We start from the raw sequence: 19,904 nt of genomic DNA, 5'->3' as shown, positions 1-19,904 counted from the left end.
TTTAGATGGTATTTAGATAGGCTAGTTCACCCAAACTGGAAAATTCTGTCTTGTTTACTCAACATTTACTTGTTTACATCTTTTACTAATTGAACACAAAAGAAAATATTTTCAAGAATGACAAAAACCTGTAAACATTGTCTTCCCTAATGTTTGCTTTTTTTCTACAGCATTCAATGCTGGATTTCAGAGTTCTTCAAAACATCTTTTTTTGTGTTCAACAGAAGAAAGAAAATCATAAAGATTTGGAACCACCTGAGAGTGACTAAATAAATAGTGAGTAGAATTTCATTTTTGGGTGAACTACCCCTTTAAATGATTTATTTTTACGTGCAATCTAGGCATGGGGCGATAACCGTTTTCAAGGTATTCCGTGGTTTGGAAAAGTCAAGGTTTTAAAACCGCCAAAATTGTCTATTTTTTTCATTTACATTTTTATTTTAGTTTTTAGGACAACAGAATCTCCAGCAGAAAAGATATCCAAAGATGATGTTTTAAATTGTAAAGAAAACTGTGTTTTTGAAGCTAATGAAGCCAGCAGAAGTCAATAATTCATTTGAAATATTTAGCCTGACATATTTACTGCTCCATAATATTTTAAATGTTTCTTAAAATCAAATGTATTGTGTTCAAAGAGGGAAAAAGTTGTGTTTTTTACCCAGACATTTAAAAAGAATATATATTAGAGCAGTAATCACAATACCATGAAACCGTGGTATTTTTATTTAAGGTTATCGTACTGTCAGAATCTTATACCGGCCCATGCCTAGTGCTGTCTGACAAGTGTTCTACTGCGAAGTTCAGAAGCTAAAGCTACCTTGAATTTTCCTCTAAGATGAACATTTTTCTCAACCTACAAAGTTGATGTTCAGTTATTTTATTTTAAAGGCAATAAAAATAACCTATTCAGTCATAAAATTGAAATTACTGAACCTTCACATGAGCATAAGAAAATTTTGATTGCATTTAGATTTAGATTTGGCTCGTTCACCCAAAATAGAAAATTCTGCCATCGTTTACTCACCTGTTTACTCGAGTTTCTTTGTTCCTTTAAACACAAAAGAAAATATTTTCCAGAATGACAAAAACCTGTAACCATTATCTTCCCATGTTTGTTTTTTCTATGGAAAAACAAAACACCTCTACAGAAGTCAATGCCCGTGTTGTGCCGAGAAAGGTACCCCTGCCACAAAACGCACCTCCTCATAGACTTTCATTAGTCTACATAAAAAAATCAAAGACTATAATTGATTAAAACGTAAAACGATTATTAAAACGAGTTGCTCCTCTGAATATTCACTCTGAAATAGCATGTCCCTCCCCTGCTGTCCAAAGAGAATATGCTAACCGGTTAGCATTTTGGCAAATCACCTACTACACCTTTAACATAATCGTTTAAACAAATTTAAGTGGACTGAACATAAAACAATTGGGTTCTGCCAAACAAACTCAAGACTTGTGTTGTTTCAGCTCATTTCAAATAAGTAGTTTGAAAAAGCAGCGTAAAATGTAAATCTATAATTATTTTGATTGATAAAGCAAGGACGAGAAGTGAAACACATTTTAAGATGCACTAGGTTTACAGATAAATGTAAAATAATAATATTGACCGTAGTGTAGCCTAAAATTAGGCATTTTGGTGGGTTTTAAACAGACATTTAGGCTGCATGGAACACATTAAACAGTTGTTGCTATTTTAAACTAAACCACACATTAAACAATTCACTTGATCTCATCGGTATTGTATTTAAAGTCAATCTTTAGACGAATTACCATTTTTGTAAACATTCAGGATGCACACGCAGCGAGGTTGCAGAAAAAAACGGGAGGGCTAGCATTTACAGCGAGGGAATGACATCCGATGCGGTACAGTTTGTTGTTGTCCAAAGACAAGGAAAAAAGACGGAGCAACCGGTCTCTTTTTGCAACCGGGAACCCGAGTGACATCATGTGTGACATAGGTTGGTAATTCCTCTATTTATTTATTTTCTGTTCATGAAACTCACCTCAGTCTCTCTCATTAGTGTCATAACTCTATTAAATATATTTGTTATCAATTTCAGTTTATGCACATTTCAGAGGGGGTGCATTTTTATGGCAGGGGTGCTCCTCCCGGCACAACACCGGTTTTCAGAGTTCTTCAAAACATATTTTATTTCATGTGCTTAACAGAAAAAAGATCATCATAAAGATTTGGAACCACCTGAGAGTGAGTAAATTTCCATTTTTGGGTGAACTATCCCTTTAAATTCTTTATTTTTTTCTGACAAAACTGAATTTTATCGAATACTAGCAGCCCCCTTTTCATTTAGGTCTACAATTCTTTTCACTATCGTTTAAACGCTATACATACCAAAATAAACTACCACATCTTAATCTTCTCGCTGTATCTAGTGGTGTCGTAAGCGTCGTGTTTTTTAAGAGGCCCGTTAAACCGTTCCTCTAGTTCCCCCGTTGCTGCTCTCCATTGTATCCTCACAAAGACGGCACTAGGACCGCGCGGAGCAGCAGAGCAGCGGCAGCAGCGTCTCTTTGTTCGGCGTGCAACATCTCATCTCCTCCTCCTCCTCCTCCTCTCGCGCTCCGCAGTGACTCTCCGCTCCCCATCATCACTGCTACACTGGTCTGGATGATTGCAGTGGCAGCAACATGGCTGTGAATCTCAGCAAGAACAGACTGGCCCTCTTAACAGCCTACCAGGACGTTATCAACGAGACTTCGGCGAACGACTGGTAAGATAAATCAGAAGACTCCCTATTTTTTGTTTGGCGTCACTTCATTGCTTTGAATGGAATGAAACTTGCGTTGCAGAAAATGGGATGCAAGGATTAAACGCGTTTGGGATGCGTTCTGGATCTCATGCTTTCTATGCCTCAAATCTTTCAATCTACTTGTGTGTGAGAATCGATTTGTTAATGCACTAGTCAAAATGATGATTTGTTTATAATTGCATTTTTTTATATTTTAAAGCCTGAAAGGACACATTTTGTTGGCATTTCTTTAGCTTGTATGTTTGCTGTACTCGTACAGTAGGTTGCAGTTCATGTTTTGACCTCCAGAGAGTTGTGCAAGGGATTCTGTACTGTTTGCTCAGTTCATATGAGTCTTCACTGAGCCAATTGGAAAGCATGACCAGATTGCCATAAAACCAACATATTTAGAGATTTTCTAATTATTTTACCTGTTTGATTGAAGTATATTGAGAGCTTCTTTTCATTTGCATGGCCGGAGAGAGATGGGCGAGGCATGAGCTGTCAATCAGTTTTTCATTGTGTGCTCTTATCACTGTCTTTAGCACCAGGCGGAAATATAACCATTAGTATTAGAGCTCTTTGTATGGTCTATATGGGTTTTGTATGGGCCTCGTGGTTGTGCATGTTGTACGGGACGGTTTTGGATCTCTTTGTGTTCAAAATGAAACTGTGGATCATTGTCGGTTCAGCACCCCTGCGTATGAAGTTTTGGTTTTGATAATATCCAGAAAATGTATCCTCATGCAGGGCTGGACACTCTGACTCTGGATATATGATGACTCATGATTGACCAATATATTGGTCAGGCCCAATGCTTAGCTAATGTTTGGGCTTTTTGGCATAATCAGCACTGGACTCTCACTGTTGTGCCAATTTATCAGTGTCATTTGTAAAGTCTACCCACAGCCCTGCTTAGGAATAATATATATATATATATATATATATATATATATATATATATATATATATATATATATATATATAAGATCGTTTCTTCATGGTATTTATGTAATCATATTTCTTTATGTATGTATGTATATGTTGTTCATTTGTATGCATGTGTTTAGCATGTATACCATGTTATACGTTTAAATAAACAATACTAAGAATGATAGAGCTTTAATATTGATATTGCAGCAAGTTGAAAAGATTGAAAACTATGTTCAACCTATTTTTTTGTACCTACATCATAATGTGTCTTAAGCAAAAATATAATAATGAATATAATACATCTTTACCATTATTTTTAGTGGCATTTGATGGGATATCAAAATGGTATATTCAAGGATGCAGTACAGCAAATTACTTGTCATTAAAAACATTTATACTCTGGTTGAGTATTTATACTTTCCCGTATTTGTACAGGTACAGGTCAGAATAATTTTTTTTTTTTTTTAGGAATTAAATATATAGTTTTCCATATATGGAGTACATATATATATATATATATATATATATATATATATATATATATATATATATATATATATATATATATATATATATATATATACACATCACATCACATCACTGGACATATAACAGTGTTATTACACCCATTTATTACAGTTATTACACATACTATTTTCCAAAAAGATGCTTGCAACATCATAGTAGATGTGTGTGTGTGATTTTTACATATATGAAATCGGAAAAATTACTTATTACTTATCGTAAACACCAACATGGGACGCCCCATCTTTTACCCATGTTTTGTGGTTTGTATCTTCATTTACTGAAATTAACCAATCTACTTGAGATTATTACATATATTTATGCCTTACTTTTTTATTAATCATCCAGCCCTATTAAATTGGTCATCTGACACCCTACTTTCTCAAATATTCAGTATTACCATTAGCAATGGATTTTAACCCATATTGATTGACCACCAATGACAATCATAGTTATTATGAACTCAAAGTAACTAGCCACCAGGCCTGGTTCCCAGAGAACTAATCTCAGTGTAGCCATAGTGGCTCATAAATTTTTACACAATAGACCTGGTTTCAAAATTTGTTCTTTCAGGTTAATAGTGCTTGAAGTAACAATTCTCAATTTTTCTCACCATCGTTTAGTGTAGATAATTGCATATAGATAAAAGATTATTATACTGCTTGAGATTATTAAATTGATTTATGCATAAATATGAATATTATATTGGTCTTCTGACAACCTGCTTTCTTGAAAATTCAGTATTACCATTATCAATGGATTTGAACCCATATTGACTGACCCCCAATGACAATCATAGTGGTTATGAACTCAAAATAATTACCCACCAGGCCTGGTTTCCTGAGAACTAATCTCATTGTAGCCTCAGTAGCTCGTATTGTTCATATTGTTTATACAATAAACCCTGTTTCGGAATAATTGCCCTTTTTTAATTGCCATAAATGCCATCACTATAGCACTAAAATTATTTAAATTGTGTGGTGGATGAGGAGATTCCCCCCAAATCACTTTGAGTAAATGCGCTTTATAAATGTAAGGAAGTATTATTTCCAGTTTTGACCAAGATATAGGTGGAACTAGTGGTACTTCCACAAATAGCTCTAGGAACTAAAAAAAATCCTCCAGGTTAAAAGGGCTTGAAGTTACAATTCTGAATTTGTTTTACCATAATTTAGTGTAGATACATGCCTGTAGATAAAAGGGTCCCACTTAAGTGTCCTTAACTACTATGTACTTACATCAAAAGATGAATACAAAAAAGATGAGTACTTTATGTGTTCATAAATGTATTGTAGAAATCTTCTGGTGCTCTTGAGGTGGGGTATGGATAAAGTTAGGGACAGATTTAGTGGTCTGGGTAGTTTTAAGGGTGGGTTAAGATGTAAGGTATGGTCAACAATGTAATTATAAATGTAATTACAGAAATTAATTATGTATCTAGTTACATGCAGGTATTAAATTAAGCATAAATACAATGTAAAAATGTGTATTTACAAAATGAGTAACAAATTATTAATTTCAGTGTAAGTACATATTATATAAGGCCACTTAAAAAAAAGTGGGACCGATGCATTATGAGAATCTAAACTAGACCTGATTTAATGAGGATCATCTGTTTGAGTAGAAAATCACAACTGTGGGAGTCTTGTCTAATTGATATTGGTACAATTTTTAAACAAATGGACATAAAATTAATCACTTTTTTTCCAGAAGGATTCAGATTCTCTCGTTCTCATCGAGATGTTTGTTTTCTGCCTCAACACTCTGTAATTTTCTTGATTATATGATTATTGCTTTGAATAAACTGATGTCCCAGAGTTGCCCCTTTATGCACAGATGACGTGAGGGGAAGAAAGACAAAGACTTTCAGCCTTTGTAAACACTTGTCTTCCTTCATATTCACCCTTAAACCTTGCTCCAAACAATGCTCTTATCCTACTTGCGTCAAACCACTGACTACACCAGATGCAAACACAACTTTCTACTCTTTCCTGTCAGCAAAACTCATTATAGGCTTTTACCCACATAGTTGACCTTATCACCAAGTAAGTCTGTCCTTGTTTGAGTTAACTTGCATTCCTCTTCCTGGTATTCATCCATGTGGTGTTACGATACAACCAACACCAACCTACTGAGCCTATCTGTGAAACCTTACCACAAAGTAACGCCATTTGAAAGATGAGGTCAAGCCCACAGGGTCATCAACACTAACCACCATTCACTGTCAACGGTACCTAAGGGTAGACTTCAAAACGGAGTAGATTAAAACTGCTGAGGCGCATTGGACATGAAATCAAATTGTCTCGAGTGCATGCATAAGATTGGAGGACGGGGTCTGGGATGCCCTTTAAAGGGCGTCATCCTTTTTAAAAAAGGATTTTGATTTGTGGAGAGCCTTAGGGTTTTAAAAAGACATGCGTCTGAAGTCAGACAAGAAAAGGTTGGATATCAGAGTACTCTCAAATATCAAACCAGAATTGTTGCAAAGAATGTTCAGGGTGCTGGTCTGAAGAAAGAAGATGGATATTTGATCTTCAGAGCTGATAATGACTTCAAGAATAATTATGTTGAGTAAGCGTAGTGAAGCCAGATCTTCTGGACTCCTTATATAAGCTTTCTACGGACCTCTGTGTATTTTCAAGTTTGAGATACATTACTGTTATTAAAGAAACAAACTACTTTTATTGAAAATAGGCTCATTTTACAACTCCCCTAGAATTAAACAGTTAAGTTTTACCATTTTTTAATCATTTCAGCTGATCTCCTGGTCTGATGAGATAATTTTAGTTTATCTTAGCATAAATCATTGAATCAGATTTGACCATTAGCATCTCATTCAAAAATGTAAAAACAAATTTTGTTTAGAGCTTATATAATTTTCCAGTTTAAAGCATTTTTAGGTTGATATGGCTTGGAACTATACGCTTATTCTGGCGCAAAAATCAAGGAACTTTGCTGCTGCACCATGGCTGCAGCAGGCGCAATCATATTAGTTAGCACTTGAAAATAGTTCCCATCTAGGTATAGTAACTAATTAAGAGCACAGCATGATATCATTGCATAAGACTCAACTGTTTAACTCCAGATTACGCCTCCTTTTAAAAATCTTAAATTTAAATATGAATGAAATCGTATGAATTAGTCACTTTTCTGATAATACATAAAAAGTTATGTTTCCTTGTGATATCGGGCTCTATATACCTACTAATGTGATCATTTTTGATACTACAATCAAGGAACAAAATTCCATTAAGAATATTAATTTTGAGATTTTTATTAAAAGATAAACAAGTTATAATATAAGAATAATAAACAATTTTACATGAGCAAAACTTATTGTGGTAGTTCACTTGTAGTTGTACTATTAAAATGCTATAAAGCGCCTTTAAAATAAATGAAAAAGGCAACCGAAAAAAACTAAACCAAATCATACAATCTTTTGTATTTTACGTAAGATTAAACATTACAGCAGGTATGTCAGTCCTTAAGTCTAGCTTAAATATAGAGATTTAAAAGGCAAGAATAGTACAATACAAATATTGTGAACACTTAACTAGGCTGTCTAATTTAAAGAATCACTGATGTTAAAATGGGAGCAGTTACCAACCTCTTGAGATTCTTCATATAAGGGCTCTGTGTGTCTTTCAGGTGCTACGCTAAATGAGTCATCATGTTAGCGTATTTAGTTTGCACTGCTCTGTAGCAACTCTTGAATATTGGTTTGTTCATTTGTCTCAAATCTGAAATAGTGAGAGAACAATGCCAGTATCAATTAGAGGTGTGAACACTGCTCTCACAGTTCGATTTAGTTACGATTATCATGCCATCGATTTGGTTCAATTTGATATCTCGGTGAATCACGACGATGCTTTTCATACACAATTTTATATTTTACTTCACAGCACAAGAAAAATGTATAAATATATTTCTATATTATTTATAATAGAATTTTGTCCTTTAGTACAAACAGAAACTCAGGGACATGCACGGAGCAACATGAGCATTTATAGCAAATAAACAAACGTAAATCGCAAGCTCACTTTTTGAGCCCTGTCGAGTTCTTACACCCCTATGATTGGTCACATGCTCGACAGAAAGGGTTGCGATTGGCTCAAATTTATAAATAAATAACTATTTCACTGATGAGTGATAAACATCAGCGGCGATCTTAGCTGATCCATGATAGAAGCAGAGGAGAAAACTCGCTCTGCAGATACACACTCGTGTCTAGATCCAGAAGTATCGCTATAACAGCCGAGAGGAGAGAGGAAATGTCACGCCAGCAGATCAAATGGGCCACAGTGAGAGAGAGAAATGGAGTTTACTTTCATTTTCTCAATCGCAATGAAATACTTCTGCTGTACTTCAGTGTGAGTGAAAGACTGTCCAGCAAATTGTACATAGTTGTCTGCTTTTTAAGTAGTTGCAGTGTTTTAACTACTTTCGCTCACCTCCCTCGCCATAGTAAGCTACCACAATATAGCGCATATGAGATAAATGACATCAGTACGTAATAACCGCTTATGATTATTACTGAACTGATACAGAATTGTCTCCATCTGCATTGCGGTGCACCGAAATTTTGACACCCCTAGTATCAAAACTAACCAAAAGCATGACTGTATCGTTTTAATTTATTTCAGCATCAATATGTATCGAAATATTGATACTTTTGAAAACACTATACCTACATACACAATAAATACTTTAACTAAATCTGTCAAAAATTAGACACATTTATAACTCTCGTTTATTGCATGGTCCACTTGTGTTTGGATCAACAGAACAGCGTCTTTGTACCAGGTCTAAGGAGCTTTTTGTCCCAAGTTTTCTTTTTGTAAAGTATTAAATAAGGTATGCTTTTTTCTTGGTCAAAGTTTTTGATACAAAAGTTTTATACATCCATGAATCTGTAAATAATATTTGGCTTTTCTAATTTCAATAGATAATTAAAGGGTCAGTTCACCCAAAAATGAAATTTCTGTCATCATTTACTCACCCTTTATTGGTTTCAAACCTTTATGAGATTCTTTCTTTTACCAATCCTACTATGGTTACAGTTTCTCAGCTTTCTCCAAAACAACTTCTTTTGTGTTAAGGAGAAGAAAGAAACTCACAAAGATTCAGAACCACTTGAGGGTGAGTAAATAGTGAGTAAATCCAATTAATTTTTTTGGGGTGAATTACCCCTTTTAAGTTTCAGCATTGCAGCAGTGATACAGCTGCAAATGCCATTTTTTTTAAATTCAGTGCTGTTGGAGATTTCTGGGGACCCAATGATCGCACTGCAGGGCATCAAGGCACAGGATGTCTTGTGTAACACTGCAGCAGGAAAAGGCAGGAAAAACACACTCCTTGCAGATCTTTCCAATGCTATTTTTAAGCTTTTTTTTTTTTTTCGAATAAAATATTGCAAATGCCCATTATAGCAATAGATAAATTCCAGTAAGTCAACTAGACATATTTAAATATATAAAATAAAAGGAAAGTCCATGTAGAATATAGTATAAAGATTGTGTTTAGTTTAAATACTAGGCCTAACAAATAAGATTTATTCAGATAGCATATAAAATCTCCATCTATTTGGATTGCACACTTTTAACACAACTAAACTTTATTTGATTGATATTTGTTGGACATCTCATGGATTTGACAGGCCAAGGAGACAGTCAAAACATGCAGTGTTGGTGGTCCTCCAGGAACGTGGTTGAGAAACAGGGCTATTCAATTAGTTTATCATGGGGGCCAGTTCATGATATGTATCTGAAATGAGGGGCCGGAGAGATATGACTTACAAAATAAGTGATGACACTACAGCAATATAAGAGCCCATATGCTGTATTTTTGCTTCTTAAGACACCCACGTTGGCTTCATTAAAACGTTAATATGTTTTATTTTGAAGCTACATAAAATCACTGCATTGTACAGATCACATGGCTTTTTTTTAAACATATTCAAATGTATTTCGAAACACAACAAAATCAGTGCTTAAGTAGGCTTCTTCTACATTCAGACACATTCATATGTTATGTTTTAAACTGCGTAACAATTAGGGATGCAACAATTATAGATTTTGGTTGTACGATTATAGTCTGAAGAATAATCATGGTTTCATGGTTATCACCATTATTATGCATTTATTAATTTCAAAACACTACTAGTTCAGAAAATCACAAGAAAACTGCTTATATTTTAAAGTGTTGTTTACTGCCGCTTAGTCCCAAATAATAAAGCACAAAATATCAATAGAAAACAAAGAATAGTCCATTTTACTGTTTGAACTTAAAATAAATGAAGTTTTTGATTTAAACATGAGTGATAATTTTACAATGAAAATAAATGACAGAACAATGAATAAATAAATAAAATAAGAATAAATAAAAATAATAGTTGTCTAACGTTAGTTTAAGCTTTATATTAGGTAAGTACTTAAATGAACTGTTTTTATTATCTGCGTTCATACATAATAATTTTAATAATTTGTAATAATTTGTCTAATGTATCTTTTGTTTACATTGCATTGAAAGCCACGCACAACTCTCACCTCTACAGCGTGAGATAATTTCAACTGTGTGCGCCTGGAGGCGCGAGTGTGTCGGTCTGCTTGCGAGCCAATGCGCGCACCGCTCCCAATATGCACAGCACACGTCTCCTCTGGAAATAATGAACTTGCGTGCGGAAAAGATGCAATATCTGAACAGCCTGCTGTTATAGTTAATCCAATGTGCGTGCATGTTAGACTCGATATAAGCTCGGAACTTTAAACTAGCACACAGTTGGCATAACTTTGTTTAGTTGCAGCAGCTTTGTTCCATGCAACAGAAACACATTGTTGAGAAGCCTTTACGATTAATTAACCGTAATTAATTAAAGCGCGGTTAATAGTAAAATCGGCTGATCATTGCATCCTTATTAACGATATCAGTGCACTGTACAAAAGACCTTTTCTACATACATATCCAAATGTTTTTGGCTGCCTGCGCCTTTCGCTTAATGTCAGGGGACTCACTCTCTCCTTCAACTGTAGCTCGTGCTGTATTGAACAGACGCAATTCATAACTATAGCGCCGTTTTTTGACTGAACTAAAGTTATTTTTGATGTCTTGCTCACACTATTTGGATTGCCCCGGGGGCCGGGCTGCCAATTGAATAACCCTGGTGTAGAGTATGGAGCTGCATTAATTTTTGTAAACTAATCTCATAGTATTTAACTAATTGGATCGGCCTTTTTCTACAGCTAGATATATTTATACCATATTCATGTTTTTTACTGGATAAATCTAATAGCATTCAATTTTAACAGATTTAAATTGATTCTAAGATATCGGACAACATTCATTTAAAAATACTCTGACAAATTCAATAAAATCAAATGGTTACAAACAATTAATGATAAACTTTATCGTGATCATGAGTGTAGATTATAGTTTAATAATGTAAGATATTAGTGCTTTCATTAACATTATGCAGCTCACGAGTAAGCTGGAAAGAAGGCTTATAAAAAAAAAGCATCCAGATGGCAATTGCTTCATAAACCGTGTGTTTTGGCACAATGAAGCAAAGTGTGTGTACCTTTTTTGGTGCGCTTTCTCAGATCACGTTTCAACAATAATCACATGTTCAGTCTGTAGGCGAAGCAGTAGGTTGCTGTTGGTGGCTGTTTGAACAAATTTGTCCAAAAGAGCAGTCTATTCAAAAACAAAAAGTGTCAATTCAACACCATATTGGACTACCTCTGGATGTGGTTGAAAGTGGCCTATTTACACCTGTATTGTATGAAAATCTTAATACTAGGCCTGTCACAGTAATCAATATAATAACTTATCGTGCAATACTAATAACACAAATAACATTCAGGACATTTTACAATGACATTTACGTTCTACCTCACCAGTGTCAAATTTCATAATTAGACATTTACCTAATAGGACATTTAATAGTAATCAAATTATAGAATCGGGCTGCACGGTGACGCAGTGGGTAGCACGTTCGCCTCACAGCAAGAAGGTCAGTTGTTCGAGCCTCGGCTGGATCAGTTGGCGTTTCTATGTGGAGTTTGCATGTTCTCCCTGTGTTCGCGTGGCTTTCCCTCACAAGTCCAAAGATGTGATATAGGTGAATTGGGTAAGCTAAATTGTCCGTAATTTATGTGTGTGAAGGAGAATGTATAGATGTTTCCCAGTGATGGGTTGCAGCTGGAAGAGCATCCGCTGCGTAGAACATGTGCTGGATAAGTTGGCTGTTGGGGCTGGCGACCCCAGATTAATAAAGGGACTATATGCAATATGGGCCTGCGGCCTCGTGCCAATGCACTCCTCCCACCGGTGCTGATACACAGCCATATTGCACAGCTACTCATGTGATATTGCTCATATATATATATATATATATATATATATATATATATATATATATATATATATATATATATATATATATATATATATATATATACATTATAGGTGGGCATAGATACATTTTTTAATCTAGATTTAGATTAATCTCGGAATTAATCTAGATTAAAAGGGCTCATTTGAATTCTGCTGAAGGCATTCAGAATATGTGTGCTACCCAAATAATAAGTCTTTGAGAACGGGTTTCTCAAGCCAGGTGGCGCATTAGACCAGGGGCTCATCTCCTGTTTCCAAAATGCATCACAAACTGCTTGAGAAACTGTTCCACTATTCCTATTCCACTATGATAATTGGTGATGAAAATAAATGATGTTCAGTAAGATGTACTTGTATTTACTAACTGTTTATTCAGTTAAACATGAATTTTGAACTGTAGGCCCACATAAGCTCGAAACAGCGATTTTTGATCACCATAATCCGAATAAAGTCATAACTGAACTAAACAGAAATGGAATTAAGACATGTGGAGTATGCATATATTAGTGGCATTATTGAAGAAACAATTACCGTCATGTAGGACTTTCGCCATATTTTCCGACAAGATCCACATACGCGGCTGCCAGTAAATGACCGCACACACACACACACACACACACACAGAGACACACATCGCAAAATGTGGAAGTTTTTTTTTCTTTCCATTTGGTGTGCGTTATTAAATTCCATAACACTCTTACCAGTCCTTACCAGTCTAATACCCCAGTTTGTCACGGGGGCATGAGTGAAATGTTCATGAGTTAAAGTGAAACTGGCGAACTGCAGTTAAAGTCATTCCTCCTGCTGATTTGATTCAGAAGGGCACATTTTGTCAGACGGCTCACCGGTCAGGTATACATCCGTGCTAAAATATCTAGGTGAAACTCATCATAGCTTGCGTAGAATAGACCCAGCTACCTACCCAACTTTGAGAATAGATTCACAGCAATTTCTTTTATTGCGCAATAAGAGTCTTGCGTTAAAGCAGCATGGTAACGCCGATAACTGCCCACCACTAATATATATATATATATATATATATATATATATATATATATATATATATATATATATATATATATATATATATATATATATATATATATATATATATATATATATATATATATATATATATATATAAACGATTTCTTAAGTATTTTTTGCCATTTTACCATAAATTTTACAGATTTTATTACAGTGTTTGATTTTCCAACTCAGGGACCGGTTTCTGTTTATTTAGAGATGCCTTTAAAAAGGTGGTTCATGATAAGAAAGCAAAAGATGGATATTTTTAATATTTTTATTTGATCTTATTACATTCTCTATGAGATATTGAAAAGATCTTGTAGTTTTTTTCCTTGTCATGGTTTGATTTAGCAAAAGATGACTCCACAAGAAGCAAAGTGTCACGCTGGTGCACTGCAACTCATATCTGTTTCCAAATTAAACAGACAGCAACATTTGCCACTACCAAAACACAAGCGCTGCCTCTTCAGCAAGACAAAATCTGCTTGTTCAAGCTGAGCTCAAGCCTTTTCAGTTTTTGTTTAGGTCTTCTAAGCACACGAGAGCCCATGAGACAACTCTTCTGTTTGTATACGGCTGCCAAAAAATGTCAGGGAAACCACAGAGAGCACTGGAAATACACAGTTCGCATTGGTTCTACCAGACTCTATAAAATGTGATGATTTCCCCCAAAAGCGTACGAGTGTGAGAAGTCCAGACCTCAAGCTCACCTGGAGGGAGTTTATCTTCCACAGTCCTGCATTCCTTCAGCATCAGGTCACTATCTTTAATCATCAAGTCATTTATCATGCCAATCCAGTGCTGGGGGAGCTGCGTTAAAACCGTGTTTGCTTGCCAAGATAAAAGCAACTCAATCTTTAAAGGACTGTATTTTGCACAAAATAAGTTGTCCATGAATATCTTTTGCACCAAACTATTTTTCTAAATAAAAATAAAAAAATTGCTGTAAAATGTACTCATTAAAACAACTGTGACTCAGAAATTGCTAGTAAATGTAAAACACACCAAAAATTATCATTTGAGAGAATGAATGAGGATTTTTTTTAATTCAAATTGTTTTTACACCATTTCACATCTTTGAGGTTAGTTTTAATATATACACCCCAGGCACATTCTGAAAACATACCCCAATATACATTTCTGGAGAGCGCCAAATACGTCCCAGGAGATGTTTATTCTGTTTTTGTGAATCCACAATAGGCTGCTGATAAACTGGTAACAGCAGAAGAGCCAGCCATACGGAGGTAAGCAGTCAGCTGCTAGTGCGAAAATGAACGGCGTCAAACTGCCCCGTAGCGTTCGTATTAAAGACGCAATGCAGCCATACGTACCTCTGGCTACATAATTCGCAATCTCCAGAAATGTATATAGGGGTACGTTTTCAGAATGAGCCTATGTTGCAAATATAATACACTGCAAAAAAATTGTTTTCTTGCTTATAGTTTAATCATAATATCTAAAAATTATTAAATCAAGAAGCATTTTCTAGATTTCATTATTTCTGAAAGCAAAACTAAATTTCTGTTGCTTGTCTAGAAAATTGGTTAAAAACAAAAACTAAGTAAGAAAAGCATTTTTGCAGTGTAATTTAATATATGAAGAGTTCAGATGCAAAACCCTCTTAATCCATCAGACCTCTTTTCTTGTAAATGAGCATTTTCGATCAGGCTCCTATAATAAGGTTCAGAAGTTTCATTTTATAGTTTATGAAAAGGTTATTAACTACTGTAGTAGATAAATTAACTTTTTTCAAAAATGTCACATTAGACAAATCTTTGGTTTTTAACAAGGTAAATTTTCTTTTGCGTCAAAACCAGCTAAATCCACTTGTGCTTTTTTTTTTTTGCAAAAACGATTAAATCTACCTTTTGGGACTAGACAATAAAACACATAAAACATAAAACACATTACACAAACCACCTAAAATTAAAAATATATAAATCTGTCAAGTAAGTGACGGTTCATTCCGCTGTGATAAACCAGGGAAAAAGCAGAAGGAAAATGAATGAATGAAATCTGTCAAATAAGTCTATTAATCAATAATATTAAAATTGACATTAATTACATTTTAAACATTCTGTTGTCATTTCTGATATGTGGGATTTAGATTTAATGTAAGTAGAACAATGTAAACATTGTATACTAAGCTTGTTAGATTCAAATAATGTAGTGTAAAAACATCATGAAACATCAATATCTGTGCATTGTCCATTAAAATTAAAAGCTTATCAGGCGTATAGGTAATATGAAGTAATATAAATAATGTATAGTTTTAAACAATATATTTATCTTTTAAAAATTGCCTAAATTAGCAAATAAAATACAAGGTGGGCCTACTGGGCAAAAAGGGGATGTCTCTCAGACAATTTTAGAAGCCGTCATTCATTCATCCTCAAAATACTTTAGGTCTTAGTCTCTTGTTTATCCTCATAGCATCCACGTGGGATAAAAGAACGACATCTTAACTTTGTCTTTCATGAAATGGCGTTACTGTTTAATGTATAGTAAATCAGACCCTTTCAAAGTAGCCTCGCTGTGCAAAAAGATTTATGAATGCATGCTACACTTCCGATTGTACATTGTGTTTTCTTTTTCTTATAATGCACAGAGTTTTGAGGAAAGGGATGTTTTCATATGCCATTCACTCACAGTCTGACAGGCTCATCCAGTTTATCAAACTTCATCTTTTAAAATCGAAATCGAAAGCAGAATAAAACAGTCTCCTCATAAAAGTCGGCGAAAACAAACATATGATTTGATTCGCGCCTTCTGATTGGTTCTCTGGATATATCGTCTTTTGATGTCAAAGGCAAGTGGCGTTTAGCAGCTTTTGCAAACAAACTGTTATTTCTAAATGCGCTGACGTTGGGATTTAGATGATTTGAGGCAAATCTATTTGTTAAACATGTACTACGTGCCTAAAGGATTCACTCAATATCATTATCTAATTTTTGGCGGAAGTGATGTTTAGCGGCTTTTGCATCTGAACTCTTCATATATTGCAGTACATTTTAGATAAAAACATTAATTATTTTCTCTAAAATACAGTTCAAATACAGTCATAATAATGGTAGAAATATAAACACTGAAGACGCTATTTTTCAATCCTAACCTCTAGTACTACAAATAAATTGAGTTTAAATTTGTCATAATTTGTCATGAATGTGATAAAAATGCAGTGATGTCGCTGTTATTTCTAACTACTCATGTCTTTTCTTTTGCAGTGAGAAGATATGAGTCACTGTCATTTCCCTTTTTAAAACATCTGATTATAATGATAAGTGATCTTAAACATAGCACGCTCTTCTTTGGAATGGCTTATAAAAGTAGCAGTTGGGTAGTGATGCATGCTGAAAGAAATGCAGTCTGACTGTCGTGTAATTGATGAGAGTACATGCAGCATTATCACTTTCCAGACATAGTGGTGTGCTGTGTGGGTAGATGATACTTGGGCTTCTCTCTTCACAGACTCAAGGCTGTCTGTGAAAGGCAGTTGATTCAGATCATGGCTGTCTATTTTTCCATCTACTCGCCTTGTGAGTGGCATATATTAATAACAAAGGCGGCCCCTTGTCTGGCTCTTGACCCTTGACCTTATAGGAGTGCAAACATGTCCACATCCCAGCTGTGAGAAGATCCAGGACACCTCAAGTTGAATAATAGTCCATATTTTTAACAGCCAGACTGAATTTGCTATCTAGTTATCTTACTATCTTGCTATCTAGTAAGCGAACTCTCTTTAAAAAATAAGTAGGCTTGCGACCTCCTTAAAAACACATTAATTTGCTCTGGGTGCTTACTAAGTAAATTACTAGCTATCTGGTAGCTAACTAGCTTGGGACATTATCTATCTATCTAGCTGCTAGCGAACTCTCTTTAAAAAATAGGTAGGCTTGTGACCTCCTAAATATATTTCTACCAAGCAATGTGGCTATCTATTGCTCTTTAAAAATACACACATTAATTCGCTATGGGTGCTAACTAGGTAAATTACTAGCTAGCTGGTAGCTGACTAGCTTTGGACATTATCTATCTATCTATCTATCTAGCTGCTAGCGAACTTTCTATAGTTAGGCGCTTGCAACCTCCTTATTTATATCTCTATCTATCTATCTATCTATCTATCTATCTATCTATCTATCTATCTATCTATCTATCTATCTATCTATCTATCTATCTGTCTGTCTGTCTGTCTGTCTGTCTGTCTGTCTGTCTGTCTGTCTGTCTGTCTGTCTGTCTGTCTGTCTGTCTGTCTGTCTGTCTATCTTATCTATCTATCTATCTATCTATCTATCTATCTATCTATCTATCTATCTATCTATCTATCTATCTATCTATCTATCTATCTATCTATCTATCTATCTATCTAGCTGCTAGCGAACTTTCTATAGTAAGGCGCTTGCAACCTCCTTATTTATATTTCTATCTATCTATCTATCTATCTATCTATCTATCTATCTATCTATCTATCTATCTATCTATCTATCTATCTATCTATCTATCTATCTATCTATCTATCTATCTATCTATCTGTCTGTCTGTCTGTCTGTCTGTCTGTCTGTCTGTCTGTCTGTCTGTCTGTCTGTCTATCTATCTATCTTATCTATCTATCTATCTATACATCTTTCAATATATCCATCCATTTATCCATCCATCCATCCATCCATCCATCTACCTATCTGGCCATTTAAGAATGTGAATATAAGATGTATAAGATGTGAAATGTTCTTTCCAATTAAAGGATTATCAAAATTGTTATTATATCTGAAGCACTTACTGCATGACTGATATGCGAAGCAGAAGACCTTTGAGAAATAATATGAACTGTTTTTTTTCTAGGAGTTTGTTTTCATAACCTCAGCAAACGTGCTTCCATATTTAAACTCTGCTTAAGCTGAAAATGAAACGATACTGAAAAGTCAGTTTGCTCTGGCTGCGTTGGTTGTGGTTTGACTCTGTGCTTGCAGTTAATGATTCCTTAATTGTGGTAAACTGTTGAGCTGCTAATTTGTGCTGTCGACCAGTTGTGCCAAATCTGTGACAAGGCACTGATACACACAGAGGTGATGACAATGGGGAAGTCTTATGGTTGTTTTGGCAAAATAAAGTCATATGTAATTTTTGTGCAGGCTGTAGTTCGTGGACTTTTGCTTGCGGATGAGAATAAGGAACAATGTCATTTGGAGATATGAAACTGAAATATTGTTTATCTGGTTTTAACTTCTGCACTGTAGTACATTATCGTCATAAATTAAAAACAAAATTCTCTGACAGATATATATTTTAGTTTAGGACACTGGATAGATTTCTGTAAGCTTCTTGGTGGGATGAACATCTGGCAACCTTCTCGCACTGGATTAACTGCATCATTGAGAAACCAGTAAACAGTGATTAGGACGATTGTGATGACACAACTTTTTCACATCTGGACAAAGCGATAGACAGAGCAATGAGATCATACTTGGTGGAGAACAGTCCCACTAATGTGTTTTGGATACAATAATAAACTAAACTACTAAAACATATCCACTGGTGATGAGTTTGCTACTGAAAGGGTTCAATCACAAAATGTGAATCTGTTCTGTTATGTTTAATCACATAGTCGGAGTTGACATTAACAAAGAAAGATTTATCCGAAATTTCATTAGACAAAAATGAGAGAGTAAGATCCCACTGGGTTCTGACCCGAAGGAACTTCCCATCAGGAAACTCTTCTGCTAAAATAAATTTCCCAGATTTCCTCGGGTAACAGCTACTGACTTCCCCACATCAAAAAGGCCTTTGTCTTGTGCCATCAGTCTGTCCATTCAGTTCAGCTCGGTTAGTATGTTTAATTTTAGCTGTGAAGAGAGAACTAATGAGGAGTGAGTCACTATAAAGCCTGTGAATATCTGTGATACTTCTTTGTTTAATCTGTAATTCTTCAACTAAACCTGCTGACTGGACATGGGTCTTGGAAATAAGTAACTAATTGTTTAATCATTTCCCTTAGCTTTGTTAAAACAATAAAAGTAGTCAGCTTTCTTAGTAAGCCTGAGTAGATGTACAGTTTTTTGCATCTTGCATTATTATATGAAATATGGGCATTGTTTTATTAAACTGTAAAACATGGACAAATATAAGGAACTGACCTGCAACAATTCAATCAGCTTGCTGTTTAGGGGTGCATTTCTGAAAACCATCGTTAGCCAACTAAGTTTGCAGGTTGTGTCGTTACAAACATAGTTTGTTGATTTGGCGTTTCCCAAATCCATTGTTTCAACGAACATTCGCAAA

General features: G+C 34.9%; 1 protein-coding gene across 6 annotated transcripts in view; it reads left to right on the top strand.

The window, feature by feature from the left end:
- The first annotated feature begins 2,593 nt into the window (after nucleotides 1–2,593).
- dbn1 (drebrin 1) overlaps nucleotides 2,594–19,904 on the top strand; it is a 158,309-nt gene continuing 140,998 nt past the window's right edge. For all 6 annotated transcript variants that reach the window (XM_056446739.1, XM_056446736.1, XM_056446735.1 and 3 more), the window contains exon 1: nucleotides 2,594–2,732. In XM_056446739.1, the coding sequence (XP_056302714.1) occupies nucleotides 2,650–2,732 (83 nt within the window). In that variant the 5' untranslated portion in view covers nucleotides 2,594–2,649. The remainder of the gene's footprint in view (nucleotides 2,733–19,904) is intronic.

This window comes from Danio aesculapii, chromosome 21 (genome assembly GCF_903798145.1).
Source record: "Danio aesculapii chromosome 21, fDanAes4.1, whole genome shotgun sequence".
NCBI classification, from domain to species: domain Eukaryota; kingdom Metazoa; phylum Chordata; class Actinopteri; order Cypriniformes; family Danionidae; genus Danio; species Danio aesculapii.
The sequence above is the reverse complement of the archived record's forward strand: the minus strand, read 5'-3'. Positions and strand labels throughout refer to the sequence as shown.